A 19,328-nucleotide genomic window follows, 5' to 3' on the forward strand; every position below is an offset into this window, starting at 1 on the left:
ATATTCCCAAAAGTCTAAAAGAAAATTGCAAGTGATCCTAATTTATTGATCGGCAGTGTATGTAGACAGCAATATTGGTTTATTTTGCTTATAAGTCTAAAAAATTTTTTCTCCGACAAATAAAAAATGTACAGTTTAAAACGAATATTTGATTTTCTAGCTGAATCTGTCCACAACTCAGCTCGGCTAAATTTTTGAGAGAATTTTGCTAGATCTGAGTATAAGGCTTTAATTAAAAAAAGAAGCGCCCCCGGGTGGACTCGAACCACCAACCTTTCGGTTAACAGCCGAACGCGCTAACCAATTGCGCCACGGAGGCTACAATTTAAGCTTTGGAATATTTTTGAGAACGGAATTCTTGATTATTATTAAATCTTGTTCAAAAATAAGTTTAAGAGAAGAGAATCTTTGAAAAATCACACGATAAGGTAGAATGATAATTCTGTGGCAATAACCAATAACAGCATAAGTCGACTTATCAGATTACGATGCAATTTTATTCCCTATACTATAAAGTATTTGTTCTGTAAATTTTTTTTTGTTTCTATAAGCCGTTATAATATAATTTAAGATTCGGAATAAAAGCTTTCAAAATACAAAACTATTTATGTTATTATTTTATTTCTGTTATTATTTAAGTTCTTACATTGAACTGGAACAAAAAGTTAAGACAAAACTATACACTTTTGTTATTATTCCTCAACATCGAAAAAAATGCATTTTTCAACTCCCGATAAACCATAGAATGCCGTGAAATAAACCTGCCAGACTTCTGAATCAGAGGCGGCGGAAGGGGTGTGCGGAGTGTGCCCCCGCACACGGCCCCGCGCTTGGAGGGGCCCCGCGAGCATCATATGAAAATGTCTCGTTAATAATAAAATCCGAAAAACATTTCTCTTTTCTTTATTTATAACAATCAAACAAAAAAATAATTGAAATTGGCTTGTTTCCACTATATTTCCATAATTGCATTGAGATGAGCCGAAGCATGGTCTTAACTACATTGGCCACTTTTTGCAAAAGTACGAAAGAAAAAATATTTCTAAAAAAAGAAAATTAAACAATTTAAGATTATTGTTTAACTATTTTTTCTCAAGTAAAGCACATATTTAGTTTGAAAAGCAAATTGGATTGTCTAAAATGTATGCTCTTAAGATTCCCAATTTGATTTAAAACTTAATGAAATGTATACATTTTTTGTTACAAAATCTATTTTTTTCTATTTTTCAATTTTGTATAGGTATTTAAAATTGTATGAAATAATTTTTTGTATAAAGCTTAAGCTTTAAGCTGGGTAAACTTTATTCTCTGAAAAATTATTAAAAAGGACCATTTTATTAAATGGAATTTTTGAATTTTTGCTGTTCGAATTTCCGTATTCGAACACATTTTGCCGATTCATTGATGTTTCAAAAGTAGAATTTACTCAAAAATGACTAACGATTTTATGAAAAAAGCAAGTTTTAGTTTTTAATAGTTTCTATATTTTGATGCAGAAAGTTTGATTTTTATTTTTTATTTAAATAGTCAAATTTTAGAAAATTTTACATTGATTTTTTTCTAAAATTTGGAATGTAGACAAATAATTTCTGCAAAATTTCATACCAATTTCACTTAAAATAGTTTTTTTCCGAAAAATTTGTATAACGATTTCTAATGATTTTGATTTTTTTTTTCTAAAAATGCGTCTTTACGAGTATAAATCAAATTACTCAAATTCATTCAAGATTTTGTTAGGTCACTGCAGAAACGCTCATCGAGCTGAAGAATTTGAAGTGAAAGAGGTCTTTTAGTAGTTACGAAAACCACAGGTCTTCTTGTCTGCATCCTGGCACGATTGGCGTGGTAAAGTGCATTGTGCATCTCATAGAGCTTAAAGACGATATTGGTGTCAAATTAAAGGTAATGCTATCTTTTTCTCAAATTCAGACGTTTTTCGGGTCAAAGTTTTAAGGTTAGAAGCGATTGAAGTGCGTTTTTTTTCATAAAGTCATGTTTTTAGTATATGTTGGTTGAAGAGTTAAGGAATTATTTCACAATAAAATAAAAATAAAAGTCATAAGCATTTAAATACAAAATGGTGTTTTGGAAAAAGTTCGATAGATTCTTAACAACGACCCAAAGTATATGCAAAACTACGAATAATTCAAAAAAATCTCATATGGTAAGCTGCGCCTCTTTGGACTTATGGAGTTAAATGGCAAATTTAACTTCAAATTAAAGCTAATAATGTCTACTTTTGAAAACCAGAGGTTTTTCAAGTCAGAAACTGGAATTAGGTCACGCAGCCTGTTTTAAAGTTAGGAGCGTTTTTCACTTCGATAGTGTAAAGAAACAGAGATTTTTGATTCTTTGAGCGAGTGTCAGCACCATTTAGTCTTATCGAATGGAGCTCAAATTTTGGCTATCTAAAAATCTGCAAAGGCTGAATATTTTATGGGGTTCCCAAGAAAAAAATTCGACAAAAAATTTTGTATATGTGCCCATTATTATGAAAGTGGACTAAGTCACTTTTTGCATTGTTTGAAGAAAAACTTCCATAATAATTTTCTTATAACGATTTAATTATATTTCTTTTGTGAAATCACTAGAGGGGCAATAAAGAAGTTTATTTACTGCAATTTCGCTTTCAAATAAACTTTACCTTTTAAATAATAATAATTTTTAGGCTAGAATTGATGCCATTTTTAGCAGTGACTTAGTCCACTTTCATAATTAAGGGCACATATAGGAGTTGCGATCACTCTAGTATCTTATTTATATAAAAAGTTTTAAAAATTAAAGCAATTTGAAATTTAAGAACAAGTTCGTGAGATCGAGTCGTGCATTTTGTTTTTCATTTACATTGAAATGAAACACCTATAAGTTTGTTATAAGAATTTTTAACTTGAACTTGGACGGAATATTTGATACTTTTTTTTAAAATGATAGTCCAAAATCATTTTCCTATGGGCCCCGCAAATTAACTCTCGCACACGCCTCATTTTGGTCTAGCGCCGCCTCTAGAATTCTTCATCAGGACGCTATTACCTACACATATGTACATATGACCCATTTTTGGTTATCCATAAACTCCCAAAATCTGCTGTGGGCTCTCGGTCTATTATGTTAGTTGCTCTTGGTTTTGAAGCAAGTGAAAACAGCGAAAATTTCTCTATGCTGTTATGGGTTATTGCCACAGAATTAAGCAAAAATATTCTATGCCTCTGCTCATTTTCGATATATAGCAGTTTTTGAACTAGCAGTTTTAAATGGTTCTAATTTATCATAAAAAAATGTATCAATAATCACTATACCCTCGTCAAAAAACCTTTTTATAAGGTATACCTACTTTGTCCATTTATCGGAAACTGCATTTTCATTTATCGGAAACTATTGCCTTAAGATATTAAGAAATGAATTCCGAAATAATTCTTCAAAAGCAACCGCGAGTATTTCTTGCGCCTATTTGCAAAGTGTTTCATAATGCAAAGCATTTATTAGTTTTTTTTTTTTTTTTGGGATCAACGACATTTTATTCGTTGTTTATAAGTGTTTTGAAGTGTTTGACAGTTAACATTGTAAATAAAGAATTTTAGTGTTTTCAGTGAAATTCAATTCTTGAATAATATTTTCTAAACTTTCTTTGGACCCATAGACTAGGCCTACCAACATGCCTTGTCTATTCAGTTGCCTCGAATAATATAAAAAACTTTGATATGGGACAAAATGTATGCAGTTGCTTCAATGGCGGCAGTAGTTACTCACCTGATCTTAAAAAATTGAAAATGTTTGGGGATAGTTAGTACGCAAAGGTTTTGGGGGTGGTCGTCAGTTTAAAGACAAAAAATCCTAAATTTCCGCAATCAAGTTAGTGTGCAGTGAAATCGTTAATTTTTGTACCTATTCAGCTGAATCAAAAAAAAAAAAAAAAAAAAAAATTGAATCTTTTTCTTTGGGCGAAAGAAAAACTGTTGGTTGTATTTGGAAAACTCATTTGAAATTCTTTTCTCACCATCACGATGGAATAGTAACTATCAGTGATTGGAAAAAAAAATGTATACGTACTGAAAATTGTTTGTGCGTATTCAGTTAGCGAGGAGAGTATCTACTTGCTCCCGCAAAGATGATATCCGGATTAGATACTGGGCTACCTACTTCGTATGCATAAATCAAAGCTCAATAGTTTGTGTTAGTTTCAAGTTTGTTTTCTTACAATTTCACAAAAAAAAAGAAGCGCCCGGGCGCGCCCCCGGGTGGACTCGAACCACCAACCTTTCGGTTAACAGCCGAACGCGCTAACCAATTGCGCCACGGAGGCTATATGAAAAGCCTTGCAATATTTTTGACAACGGTGCCTTTGGTTTTTTAATATTTTTTATCATAACTTCAAGAGCTAAGATCGTTATCCATCATTATTTCATAATGCAACAGTAAAGCCTTTTTACTTAAATAAGGAAAAAATTGACAACAGATGATTTTTAATGCATATTTGAACCATAACACTTGACAAAGTCAGCCCCTAAAATGTTGCAAAATTCCTATTTTGAATATACCTACTTACCACATAAAACTCAATAATTTCAACCCATTGGCTTTTTTAACTGAAACTCAATTGTTTGCGATAAGATTATTTCAAAAATATCAATCAGAAAAAATATAAAGGAGTCTTCCGCACTAATGGATTGCATTTATTTGATGAAATAGTAAACCTATCGCATTAAAGCCAAACTTTTTTCTTATTAATTATATAAATTAATATACTGTTTTTATTGTTTGATTCGATAAAACTTGATCTGCTTTTAAATATTTTTTGCATAAAGAAAGAAAAAAAAAAAAATGGAATAATTACGTATACACCCAAGTGTACCCATGTTCCTACAACGTTTATAGCTCCTCCATTTTAAGAGTTTTTGTTCATATAAGTAAGATATACTATTTAAACACACAACCGATCTGTTAACCGCTAGTAAAACCGAGAGCGTTTTTATCGCCACGTTGAAATTTGTATAGTTTTCTGTGTGAATATTTTGAAGTGATCAACTTAAAATCGCTTTGGAGTGTTTCTCATTCCCATAGCCAAAGATTGCCTTCTTAAAGTATACAAATTTCAACATGGCGTTAAAAACGCTCTCTGTGTGACGATGTCTTAAATTTATTTTTCGGAGATTTATTATATATTTACATGGTTAAGAACTGATATTATTAAGTATTTCTTTATGAGAACACATAAAGCCCCATTAAAAAAAAATAAAAAAAAATACCTTTCGTTTGATTCCTATGTTGTGCTACTTTGATTATACATATTTTTAAATTTGGTACTTTCATGGAATAATACATCCCATATTTTCTGAGAGAATTTTATAAAAAAATAAGTCGCCCCCGGGTGGACTCGAACCACCAACCTTTCGGTTAACAGCCGAACGCGCTAACCAATTGCGCCACGGAGGCTACATACATAAATTTAAAACTTTTTGGACAACGCATTGCTCTGTTATTTTGATCAAAATTTATTTCAAAGCTTCATAAAATTTATAATTTCAAGCTTCTGCTTCCATTTTTCTTATCTTTAACTCATTTGTAGGTATAAAAACCAAAAGCTTATCAAAATTTTCATACTCAACTTGGTGGTTTACAAACAATTTTTTTGGATTGGATTTTGTTTGCTTTAATGAATTTGCTTCAAATGAGACTTTTATATGGTTTGTTATAGAATCGTTTTTAAAATAATAAAGTCGCTAGTTTCGATCTAAGGAAGCAAATTTTTAAGTATGTACATATTTAAATTCAATGCAAAATTTTAGTATAAAATTCAACAAATTTTATTTATATAACTTAAATTCTAAAAATTTCTTAAAACTTAAAAAAAATAACAACATTTCTGTTATTAAAATGTTTTTTTTTTCGAAAAGCCAACTTTGGCATATTAGCAGTCTTAACTTGAAAACTTGGTAGTTTTCTTTCAAAAGACAACAATAATTCAATTACATGCTAACGAAACTAAATAACTAGCTTCTTATCCAGCTGCAACTCTGCCTCTTCCTTTGAAAAGCATCATAGATTGTGGACCTCGAATGACTCGTGACATCAATTCCCAACACATTTTCGATGGTAAAATACTAAAATTGAAAGAAAAAACTTATAAGAATACAAAATTTGTCTTCATAATTTATTGAATTACCATTTCAAAGGTGTCAAAGCTCTAATATGATTCGGTAGAACACACCAATTCTCATTCCTCCGCATTGCTTTGGTAATTTCATCAGCAACATACTGTGGTTCAAGCATTGGAATAGCTCTTGGTTTTACTCCAGCAAACATGCCCGTATTAATATAATACGGACACACTAAAGTCATACCGATATTATCATAACCATGTGTTCGGAGATCTGTGTATAAACTCTCATGGAATCCATTGCAAGCGAATTTTGTTGCACTGTAGTCGCTGCAGCCATAAGTTCCCAAAAGTCCTGTTACCGAACCAACTGTTACAATATGACCGCGATTGTTTTTCATCATTTCTGGGAGGAAGGCTTTAACTGTCCAGTAATGAGAAATTATATTGATGTTGTAGGTGTTTTTAATGACCCTGTCAGGAAGATCCCAGAATGGTTTGCAACATACTACTCCTGCATTATTTATCAACACTTCAACTTCACCGACTTCTTCTTTAACTTGTTCGGCTCGTTCATAGACTTGTTCACGATCGGAAATATCAACCACATAACCTTTGCATGTGAATCCATTTGCTAATAGGAGATCTATGGTTGTTTTAAGAGCTGAAAAGAAAAATGAGGAGTATTAGAACTATGGGAAAAATTGTCATCAACAAATAAACAAGAAACTAGCTCGCTCAACTTTAGCTTGTAATGAAAAGTGTATTTTTTTTGAAAACGACTCTATTGATTTTTACGAGCATTAGTTCTCTTTGAGTTAGTTTAAACAATAACAATATATGTATTAGGGTGGGTCAAAAAAAAATCGAAATTCGTTTTTTTGATCTGGTACTTCGAAAACTCGATTGCTGGACACCTCTAGAACATACTCACCAAATATGAACTCTTTAACTTAATGGGAAGGTCCTCCGCTTTTCAATTTTCCATTTTTACATCAAGCTTCTACAAAAAAAAGAGGTTGTCTGTAAAGCCGGTTTACGGACGATGATTTTACGTGATAACGTCGTAAGAAAACAGATTGTGTGCTTTTAAAATGAGCCATTTGAAGCGTTTATTTATTTCAAACAATCATAATTTACAAGAAAAAGCTAAAAAAAATACCTTTTTTCTTTTCTCATTAGGTATATTAATTTTTTTTATTTTAAAAGCTCACAAAAAAAATTATACCATTAAAGCCAAATATTTCTTCTAAATAATAAAACCATTTTTACAATGAGCAAAAAGTATTAAAATAATTTATTTAAAACAATCATTTTCATCAAAAAAAGCAAAGTAAACATGTAAATTTATCTTCTCACGCTATTAAATCCATTTTTTTTTAACAATTTTTTTACACCATCTGAAAGCTTATTGTCTTAGCTAAAAATATATATATAGATCAAGTCTATGAGACATCTACAAAAAGAGCTAGAACTTTTTAAACTCGATGAAATTTCATAAAAAAAAGCAAAAAAACATTTATTTTTATGTTCTCATGCTATTAAATGAATTTTTTCCCTAACAACCTATAAAAAACCATTTTATACCATGTGAAAGCTTATTGTTTCACCTTTCAAATGACGTATCAATCTCATTTCAAAGATGCCTACAAGAGAAGTTAGAATTTTTAAAGTCAACCATGTGGAATTTCCAGACTGAGATAACGGTACTTCCCACACTGGTGGCTGTTCATGGCGCAACAGATCTCCACTGGTGGTTTGATGTTTTTTCGCAAGTTTCTTGATTTAACATTGTGTGGCTTGTAGTTAGTCTAGCGTTATGTGTGATATACCAAATGAAAGGTAATTGTATCAGGATGCTCATAAATGTTTAATCAAATTTCTATCTGCTCTTGGTAAAAAGTTATAACCTGTTGAATTCTAAAATTTTATTTTACCGTTATCTCAAAATTGTGTTTACGAAAATGATTGAAATTTCACACACATATAGTCGTAGTCATGGTCTATCATTACTCCATATATAATATTCCTCTATCTATTAAAGAAAAAAAGGTAAAAATAAAAAACGGTGAAAATCTGTTAAAAACGGCCAAAAAACCTGTTTTTTATAAACTTATTTTTCTCCGTATTCAGTCAAAACTCTTTTAGCGATTTCAATTTTTTGCTCATGTATGCACATTTATCAGCATGTCCCATATAACTTTAGATTTTTTGAACGCTCCAAAAAAAAGCTAATAATCAAAAACTATCCAAAAATACCCCTAAAAAAGTAGGTATTTTTCAAAAATTCATATTTCGAAACGCAGAGTGTTGGAAAAAAATTCGTATGAGACGTCTAATTTTTTTCCTTCATCTTTCACCTGGCACCTTTAGAATTGTCAAAATAATTTCCCCTACCCATAATCAACATTTTGTCATACCCACAACACCTGATCAACGTTCAAACAACACGTTATAGCGGAGTTCCAAAGTTTTTTAGAATTTTTTCTTAAATGCAGTTATCCTTAAATCAGTCTCTTCTATCTATAACAAAAAGAATCAACTCTCTACGACCACGCGTTTAGATTTTAGCCCAAATTTCATCTTTCGGTTTTACCCTTGTTTACCCTATTAAATGACGGAATTTTTAAAAATCCTTCATTTGGATTAGGCTTTAGATTATTATCTTTCAAATAAGCTTTAATAGATTTTTGTATCTCTAATACATAGTTTATTTTTAATTTTGAATTTAAATTTTTTGCCGCACTGCAAAAGTGCGAGAGTGTAACGCTAGAAAATGGCGTCACTTTTTTGTGGTGGCTGCCATGGTTCATCGATTTATAAGACGTTATCACGTAAAAAAAACATCCTTTCACGATAAAAAGTTTATAGACTTATTTTACTCCTGATTCCAATGTGAGAAAAACAACATTTTTATTCAATTTCGTGAGGGTATCTTTCATACCATTTACTTTATCAGACTTATCGCGGGTTTTCCTTAATTTCCAAAAAAAAAAAACACCCTTTCACCTGAAAAATATTTATAGACTGATTAGATTCTTGGTTTCTGTTATAAATGAAACATTTGTACCAATTTTTTACTGGGGTAACATTTTTGTCCCAGTTTTTTTTTTGTTCTAATTCCGAATTTCATTATTTCTTAAAAACAAAACACCCTTTCACTCAAGATAATTTTGTAGACTCTGTAGACTTTTATAAGAAACAAAATTTTCTAATGAAGTTTCAAAAATTTACAAAATTTATGTCAGCGGTTATGAATCCTTTCTCACACATAACTCAACACCTAAAAAAAAAACACCTTTTCAACAAATTTAAATTATATTTCTAAATCCGTTTAAATCGTTACTACACTCGGTCTCAAACATATTTTTAAGTTAATTGTCATATTTAAAATGCATTCAAATGTAATTGAATTAAAAGTCCGAAAAAAGTGCGTATACACCATAGTGAACATTTTTTCTTTATAATCGTTTCATTTATGTGTGTAGAGCTCTTTTTTTAAATAAATATACTCATATTCCATAATATTACTCATAAAATTTTTTTTTATAATTTAATCATAAATGGTTGAACTATGATCAAGAAATTTTACTTTTATTACTTTTGTGTGTTACCTTTTGGGGTTAAAACTTATGTATTATCATACATTTCAAGAAACCTATTTGGCAATTGTGTTCAAAGTAAAAAGTTGAGTAATCGTATAGTGTACCTAATTCCTACTTGAAATTTGATCAGTACCAAGCTGCAACTAAGGTTGATAGCGTATACATATACATATAGGAAAGACATTTGACATTTTATCATTTTAAATAATGCTATCAGAAATAAAATCGTTAAGTTAATAATATTTTTGTTGATTCTAAACCACCAAAAAAAGAACACCTTCATAGGTAAATATTTATTTACACCTTCATTTATTAATACAGCCAATTATCGTTATGAAACGTTTTCTATTTACCATTCAAAGATCAATAATGACTTTTATCACCGAGAAACCAAAAAAAAAAACCTATAAATTTTGAATTTAATTATGATACCCACCTTCTTGACTAATATCCCATATAACGACTCTAGCGTTAAGCTTTGCAAAATTTAGTGCCAGCAAACGTCCAACACCACCACCGCCGCCAGTTATTAGAACTATTCTGCCGGAAACATCCTACAGAAAAAACAAAAAAAAAAAAATAAATAAAAAATAAACAACGAAAAATAAAAACAAATAATACAAATTTTCTATTAAGCAACGCATATAAAGTTTTCAACGCATAAAAATGTTGTAATAAGTTATAGGTACTACATAAGTGGTTCAAATTCCAAAAAGATTTCAGCAATTATGTTAAAAATCATTTAAAAAATAAATATTTTATCTTAGAATAAATATCACACTAAGGTCATAAAAGAGAAAGCATAGATATGTTTTTTGTTTGTCAAATGGTTATTTTAAATTTTTTTGAGTTTGATATTAGTTAATTTACATTTTTATATTTATTTTTTGTTACAATCAATATGTATCACTTATGCGATGATGCTCTCCCTTCGGTAGTTTTTTTTTTTTTTTTTTTATGAGGTGTGTCAAAGTCATGTCAGTATATTGATCAAAATCAAATAAAAATGTTACCACGGTTTTAATTTACCTGTCTAACCTACTGCCTCCAGTTTTTACTTGCGTAATGAACAAGGTTTATTTTGGGTATCACTTTTAATGTAAACATAGTTTGTGCAAACTAATATGCTAACAACATAAACCACAAAGAGCCAAAAAAAAGAAGAAGATACATTACACCGGAAGACAAGTAATTTGGGCACGAAGTGAGGTGTTAAAGAAACTCTTGTTATTAGCTTTATGTTTAAATATTTGTTTAAATAGGAGAAACTGGGGGAAAAAATTAAGTTTGTTAGACAATCAGTAACAGTAACAATATAAAATGGTTGAGCGGTCCAATATTTTTTCGTTGATTCTTTTTCTTCATGACAAAAAAATAGTTATTCTAGTAGACTTTAAAGAAGATCCAACTTCTTTAAGATTATTTGTCAACATTGATATTAATAAAAAAAAAAATTAAATGAGTAAAAAAAGAAATAGGTTAGTAACTATGACTATTTTTATTTGCTTACTGCTTTTCTTTTTCCACTATTATGCAAAATAGTAGTGTAAGTCAAACAATTACACACTCAGTGTTGATGGGGTTAACGTGCAGATATGTATGTTTACAATGATAGGTACCATATTGCACTGTAAAAGCTGTTACATTGTAAAACTAACTGAACAAAACATTCACTGTTTTCTTTGCGTCAATTTTCGTACCCGGTATTCATCGGAATTCAGTGAAAGCATCGAATCGTTTGCTACGTTCGTATCTTGATGGCGCCATTGATTAGCATGAATACGATTCAAAACAAAGGAGAAAAAAGTACCTACCTATCAACCTATTAAATGCACACAATGTAGATACACTTTAATTAATTTAAACAAAATATACATAAGTTTGAGTAACTTCATAAAATTTAAAAAAATGGCTGAATTACACTCACTTGAACTTATAAATTTGTTCAGAGGTCCTAAAAATTTTGAAAAAAACTGCACATTTGCTAATAGAGCTACTCTTATTAAACATATCTTTTTTTGGACCAATTCTTAGTTCAATAAAATAACTAAATAAATGTTCGTTCTTGTTGATTCTCATGAGTTTGAATGACCGAAATTAAGTTGTAAAACAAATCACAACAAAAACATTACTGTTAAAAAAAGAGCCAAGTTATCCTATGTTGAAATTATGCTGGCACAAAAAGTATTGAGATATAAAAGTGTACCAAGTTCTAAAGCTTGGGTTCAAATTCGTATCAATAAAATTTTGATTGTTTACTTGGCAAATTTTTGAAATAACTTTAAAACAAAAATTGTCAAGTAAGCAATCAAAATTTTATTGATACGAATTTGAACCCAAGCTTTAGAACTTGGTACACTTTTATATCTCAATACTTTTTGTGCCAGCATAATTTCAACATAGGATAACTTGGCTCCTTTTTTAACAGTAATGTTTTTGGTGTGATTTCACTACTTTTTGCAAGGTATGGCTGTAGAATTAAAAATCTCTATATTTGATGAAAATTCAGTGAAAATGGGCGGTTGCCACGCCCCCTGGCTGAAATTCTCAAACTTTAAATTTTTTCCTTTGCATAAACTACCATCTCTACCATTCTACCAAATTTCAAGATTCTACGATAATCAGAAGTGCTCTATAATATTTGATGAAAATTCGGCGAAAATGGGCGGTTACCACGCCCCCTGAATTGAAAATCTCAAATTTTCGATTTTTTCCTTTGTATACACCACAAGTCCTATCACCATGTAAAATTTCAAGTTTCTACGATAGCGGGAAGGTCTCCATAATTTTGATGATCTGTCAGTGAGTCAGTTACGGTTTTCGCGATTTTTGAAGTCCTGTATCTCAGATTGGGTTCGGCGAGCTCAACAAATGTAGCGAGTTTGAAATTTCTGGCATCTTTGGTGTGGAAGTTAGAGGGGGGTCGAAAATGGCCTGAGTTGTTTCCTGTAAATAAGGGTGTAGTGCCAAAGTTGCTAGAGAACTTGGCTTGGCACTACCGTGCCCCTTGATAAAAATATCTGATTTATTACTTTTGTATGGCCGCATAAGTCACCATCTTAATTTTCATCATTTCTTCTGTATTATAAATTTGAAATCGTCATAGACCACATATCTCTATTATCTCTATTATGAAAAAAAAAACGAGAAAAAAGAGTAATTCTACACTTTAACGTAAATTAAACCTCGTTAAATGCAAATAATTGTCAAATAAATCTTCAGTTTGAAAGTGAAAGGGGAGTAGATTTTTTTCAATTGAACGAGAAATTTTAATTTTTTTTTTCTTGTTCAAATATTGTATTGTATTACTATTAGGGTGCTTCTTAAAAATCAATTTTCGAAATTTTAATGGGACACCCTTTCATTTTGTTCTTCCTGCCTTAAATATAAATTGGGTAAAATTTGGTCCAATTTAAACAAGTTCTAGGGGTCGGTCGTTACCACGATTCAAAGTTTTGAAAAAACAGCTAAATTTGGTTTTTTTCTTAGAAAATTTTAAAATGTGTACCTAATCAGAATAAAATACGTTATATTAAATCTTTAGCTGTTTTGAAAGAAAATGACTTTTAATTTTGAATATTTTTCAATTTGACATTATTTTTTGTTATTCTGTAGAATAGCTAACTGAGTGATCTTTCTTAATTGGAAAATTCAATGCTTTTATCTGATTGCTTATGGGCCTAATATCATGATTCTTCAGACAGTTAACTGACTGTTTATTAGAAGATTGAAAAATCGGGTCTTAAGCGTTCTTTGTATTGTTTTCCCTACTATAAATCATTGAAAAAAATTTTCTTGAAATTGATCATTTTTTTACTTAGGTAAATCTTGAGTGAATGGAAGCGACCCCTAAATTTTAAAAATAAAATCGGGAAAAAAATACCATATACCATGCTTATATGGTAGAGCATAATGCAGGGGTGTCCCGTTAAAAAATCGGAAACAAATTGTTTTCGACCATATAAGAAGCACCCTAATTTATATATTTACGAATTTTGAATTTTAAAGCGGGATTGTGTCCAGAAAAAAAGTTAGAAATCGAAAGAGTCGGCAAAAAGTTCTATTGAATGACAAATTTGTTTCATACTTTGTTTTTCTAGGTCGGTTTTACTAATAACTAGTCAAAGTTTAAATAAATTAACACGGGAGTATTGTCTTCTTAAAATAGAAACAAAAGGAATTTATTTTCATGAATTCGAGTGACTTATTTTATAAAAAAAATAAAAACTAATGTTATTTGTCAGAAATAGTTATTTGAGAAAATATTTATAATATTCACTTCAAATAGGACGCCAAAGGTAAATATGTCACTAAATTAGTATAGGTAAAAGTTCGATATTGGAAATGCTGGTTTAAATAAGGCTTTGATGTACTTTTACCTATACTGAAAAAATAACTTGTAACTCTACCATAATATTATTAAAAAAAAAAGAAAAATAAGTAGAAAGATATTTAAATTCATCAAACATTTTTGTTGAGTGTACCAGAAAGAAAAGTTTAAGTTCAATTTAGTATTTGAAAAATGAATTGACTAAGCAGTAAACACTAAGGTAACAGACTTCAAAAGACTTTTACGAGGGTCAGACATATAAAAACACAATAGATTAACTGCAAGCCAATTGCAAATCATAGTTTAAGAGAAAAGTGAAAGGAAAAACAGAACACTCTAACGAAAAGAAAATGCTTTGACGCAACACGCAAAAGAGGTAATGAAATATAATAGTATCTACTATTGCATTGAGATGTGTTTGATTTGTAATATTACAGACATAGGTAATACTGGTTTTTTACCCTGGTAAAGAAACTAAAGAAGACACTATTTTTTTACAAGCTATTAAAGTATGATAAAATTCAAAGAAATTAAGTAAGTACAGATAAAAATACAAAATTTTCATAGCTACATTTTTACAACTCTCTTTTTTCCATTTTAAGCAAATAGCAATTAAAAGGTCACTTCCCTACATCCTATAATGAACTTATGGTGTGAAAATTAGTTCAACATAACCACATTTTTTTTCACATTTTTTATAAGAAATATGTTGTAATTTTCGATTTTGCAATAGTATGTTGTGGAAATCATGTTTGAGGCAGCTGGCCAAAAATTAAACTCCAAGCTATTATTTTTGCAATAACGAGTTTGCTATCTAAGGCTGACTTCCATTGACCATTAATAAAACTATATCGTGTATGCTGTGTACGCCTGCCAATATACATATATACCACAAGTAAAATAAAATAAAAAAAATATTATTAAAACTGCGCTGAAAGCAGAAGTGATTGATTTATGCAGATAAAAATTGTGTCAGAAGACCAACTTTATATCTGGCTGATGGAAGAAGGAGGATTGTTTTTTTAATTATGTATATTGTTTATATCTGAAACAATATAATTAATTTTTGGACTTTTGATATTCTTCGTTGGAGACCTTTTTTGGATCGTCCACGTCCTACAAAATCCGAAAGTACACAAGACGACCTTATTCAGTTCTTTTTTTTTGTTTAATTTTCAATTGTTTACAAAAATAAGAAAAGGAAACCGCCACGAAAATTCAAAATTGGCAAAGTGTTATAAGCTTTATTATAACCTTTATGGACTTAAAAAATCATATTGTCAAAAGTTTATAATATTATATTATTAAAAATATATCTATTATTAAAAAGCTTCGAAGATGATGGCAGTTTCCATAAGGCCAATTTAAGTGTTTGTTAAATTTGATTTCGCTTTTAACAATTTATAAGTGATATTAACTTATCGGGTGTTCATAATGTAGATACCTACAGCTGAGTGAAGAATAAATAAAAATGCTTTATTCAAGATGCTACTTGAACGACAATTCTATTTATTTACACAAACAAATTTGAACTGCTATAAGGAATATTAATCTCACTCAATACATTTAATCATACATACATTATGTTCATGTGAACATATCATTATACCAAATTTTACAGGAGATCTTTCTATTTTCGAAGTAGGTTTTATGACTTTTTTCAAATTTTAATCATAAATAATTTAAATAATGAATAAAATCGTCATTTATGGTTTAAGTGATTGTTGTATTTACTTTAATCCAACAGTATAAAGTGTATAGTTTTTAAATTTAAAATCAGTACTTTATTATGAAAAAAACAAAAAAAGATTTTGTATGTTTTCAAACAGTGTTGATTTTTATGGAATTTTCAATGTTCTTTTGAGTGAAATCGAAAATGCATTAATTTTATTTGCAATTTTCTTTTCTTTTATTCGATACAAACTGAACTTGTAAAAAAATACATTTCCCAATATAGTCATACCAATAATTCTTTAATAAGTTTTGCTAGATTTTGGGAGACAGGTCAAGTGAAATATCGAACGATTTTCAGGTCACTCTGGTGTATGTGTGACATTTTTTATATATTTAAAAAATTGCATAGTAAAATTTAGCAAATAATCTAATCAGTTTTTTGTAGCATAATCATATTGCAATCTTTTGATGATGATTTTCATAACTGGTTGTTCAAAGCTTATCAAGAAAAGTGAACTTAGCATGAACGTTTCATTTTTACCGACTTCCAATTCCAATTTTTTATATTTGTTGGGAACGGGTCGTTATTCTGTATTCCAAAATTCTGTATGACCAAAATTCTGTATCTGAAGAAAAAATTCTGTATGAATATAATTCTGTATTCCATTATTCTGCTTTTCTATTATTCTGTATTTCAAAATTCTGTAAATCCAAAATTCTGTTTTTCAAAATTCTGCAAATCCATTATTCTGCTTTTAAAAATTCTGTAATTTTAAATCTCTACATTAAAACATGTCCCTCAAGTAAGCAGAGCAAGTACCCCAAAATTATATAAAGTGCTCCCCTACTTTTGGAAAAACTTAATGTTCTGCTAACTCGATTTAAAGTTAGCAGAGCTATTACCAGAAAATGCCTTAAACTGTTAGTACAAAATTCGGGTTTGGTTTAATATTTAGGTGCCAAACAAAAATTTCAAAAATAATTTTTTTCTGTGATCTTCGAAATTTTTTTTTTTTTTGAAATTATCTTGAATAATTAAGTGCTTTGAGTTAAGTACCAAATTTTCGAAAAAAAATTCCGAGATTTTCCATTAAAAAAAAATATTTTCATTTTCCATACAAATTCATGTTCTACTAACTTGAATTTGTTTTTTTTTTTTTAAATTCCAATTTTTCGAAAAAATTGGACATAAATAATTGAATGTTCGACTAATTTGAATTAAGCGCTCCATTTTCCGATAAGTTTTCCGAGATTTTCATGTTCTGCTGGCTTGAATTTCATTTTTCTCTGAAAATTCAATTTTTTTTTGACAAAATTCGAATGGAATTATTAAGTGCATGACTAATTTGAGTTAAGTACCCTATTTTCCGAAAAATTTTCCGAGATTTTTCATTAAAAAAATATTTCATTTTCCATGTTTTTTTTTTTGTAAGTTGTTCTTTCTTCGTTATTAAACATTAAACCATCGACACACAATTTATCCTTTCCTTTATTAGGTTTTAATAATTTAATATTTTCCATTTTTCTGAATTCATTTTATATCACGATTAACTCATAACACTTAACTTAAGCTGTCGAACGCAAACTGCTTCAAGTTTCTGCATAGAAAATATCAAAATTCTGTACTCCAAAATGCTGTAAATGATAAAAGAAAAATTGTTTTGATAATGAAAAAAGTGCGCACTTTTACATTTACAGCATTTTGTGCGCGCGCACTTTTTTACATTATCAAAACGATATTTTTTTACAGCATTTTTACAGAATTTTGATATACAGTATTTTGCCGTACAGAATTTTACAAAACAGAATTTTGCATGTCAGTATTTTGTTCATACAGTATTTTGACGTACAGAATTTTGTATTTACAGTATAATGACGTACAGAATTATGGTATTACAGTATTTTGACCCCACAGAATTTTGTCGTACAGAATTTTGACAAGCAGAATTATGACCCTCTCCCCCATATTTGTTACCTCATAACTTAGGACCTAGTTAACCAATTTTGATAATTCTTTTTGTATTGGAAAGCTGAGGCCTGCAGTGTGGTCTATACAAACTATGTATGAGAAAAACCACAAAACCCAGTTTCGAACCATGAAAGTCGGTTTAGTTTTTTTGATAAAAATGATTATAGTCGAAAACTAAACAAGACGAGTTTGTTATGTATCTTTAACTCAAAATGATTTTTTGATGTGGAAAAAATTGCTTTTTTCAAAAGAGTCAACAGTGATCCAACAGGTACAACAATTCATACGAACTAAGCATTTTTAAGACGACATTTGAAATTGCAAAAAATATTTGATCCAGACGGGACTTCAAGTACCACAAGAAAGGTCTTAGATGTTAAGCTATTCAAAATTTCACTCACTTCAAGGGCATTATGCACCAGTTTTTTTTTTTTTTTTGACGATCTGTCTTGTTTATGTCAACAAAGACATAAAAAAAGTCGTATTTTTGAACGCTGATTTTGAAAATGTTATTTTTGGCACTGGAGTTTTAAAACTATTTGGCTACAAGTGTATACAAATCTGCCAAAATCAAAAATTTGCATTTGGCAATTAATTGCAAATGTTTAACCTTCAAGTTTAATATAAGAAAACAAAAATTAAGAATAATAGTTGAATAAGTTACTAAGGTTTATTCTCTATACGAGCGCATATGGCATATGAGTTAAAAATCCAAACAGGTTTATCTTCACGTTTTCAGTTTAATTATACCTATAATTTATGATAAATAATAATAAACTATACAAATTGATATTGAAAAGAAATAATGAGAACTCTCCCTCAATAAAGTGCCCTGATTTCACTTTGCTGAAGTAAAATAAGACCAATTGTTGAAATTCATTACTTTCCATTTATCAAAATTGAAACAAGGCCAATTTTTAAAAAGTGCATACAACTATCAAAATTGTTCGTCCTCTATAGAAATTTTAATACCGACTCTATGGTAGCCTTAAACTTTGATCTTATTTTTTTTTTGTTTATAAATAAAAAAAAATTTCAATAAAGTCTCACCTTTAAATTTCTCCATTTATCGGGAATAATAGATAAAATGATAGCTTCCAAGATGTAAAACACTGATTTGCACATAAAAATTAGAACATCAATTAAAAGAAAAACAATTCCTTTCAATGGATGACCATCGAGTAATTCAGTCATATTTTATTTAATTTTTTTCTTTTTATAGAAAAATCACAAAAAAAAAAAAATATTTTTAAAGAATCAATTCGCTTCTATAAGAAGTGTATAAACAAAAAAAAAATGATGCGCTATATCTTTTACAATCAACCGGAAATCTTTTGCACAAGAAGAAAGTCGTTTCAAACTATTCTTCTAACTAAGTTACCGACCAAAACACAAAAACTCGTTAAAAGTTCAACAACACAATCTCAGATACATCGTTAAAACTAATTTCCCTTTCAAAACAAAATTAAAAGTAACATAGTGCTGAAGAAGATTTTCTTTTTTTGCGACTAGCTTTTTATGAATTTAAATTTTATTTCCGCAACGAACTATTGTCAACGACGTCTCACGTGAAACTAACAACACTCTAAAGTCTCAACAAGCAGTTAACTTGGTCTACACACTACCTACCTACCTACCGGCAAAGATTTACGTGAA

General features: G+C 29.5%; 1 protein-coding gene and 3 non-coding genes across 4 annotated transcripts in view; all 4 read right to left on the reverse strand.

The window, feature by feature from the left end:
• Positions 1-245: 245 nt before the first annotated feature.
• Positions 246-319, reverse strand: Trnan-guu (transfer RNA asparagine (anticodon GUU)). The gene has a single exon. It is a non-coding gene; the product is annotated as a tRNA-Asn (tRNA).
• Positions 320-4,226: 3,907 nt separating this feature from the next.
• Positions 4,227-4,300, reverse strand: Trnan-guu (transfer RNA asparagine (anticodon GUU)). The gene has a single exon. It is a non-coding gene; the product is annotated as a tRNA-Asn (tRNA).
• A 1,056-nt stretch (positions 4,301-5,356) lies between these two features.
• Positions 5,357-5,430, reverse strand: Trnan-guu (transfer RNA asparagine (anticodon GUU)). The gene has a single exon. It is a non-coding gene; the product is annotated as a tRNA-Asn (tRNA).
• Positions 5,431-5,869: 439 nt separating this feature from the next.
• LOC129905515 (uncharacterized) overlaps positions 5,870-19,328 on the reverse strand; it is a 32,989-nt gene continuing 19,530 nt past the window's right edge. The window contains exons 4-6 of the mRNA XM_055980985.1: positions 10,136-10,253; positions 6,161-6,758; positions 5,870-6,098 (exon numbers count right to left, since the gene is read on the reverse strand). Coding sequence (XP_055836960.1) covers positions 5,996-6,098; positions 6,161-6,758; positions 10,136-10,253 — 819 coding nt within the window. The 3' untranslated portion in view covers positions 5,870-5,995. The remainder of the gene's footprint in view (positions 6,099-6,160; positions 6,759-10,135; positions 10,254-19,328) is intronic.

The sequence above is a fragment of the Episyrphus balteatus genome, chromosome 1, assembly GCF_945859705.1.
Source record: "Episyrphus balteatus chromosome 1, idEpiBalt1.1, whole genome shotgun sequence".
Taxonomy (NCBI): Eukaryota; Metazoa; Arthropoda; class Insecta; order Diptera; family Syrphidae; genus Episyrphus; species Episyrphus balteatus.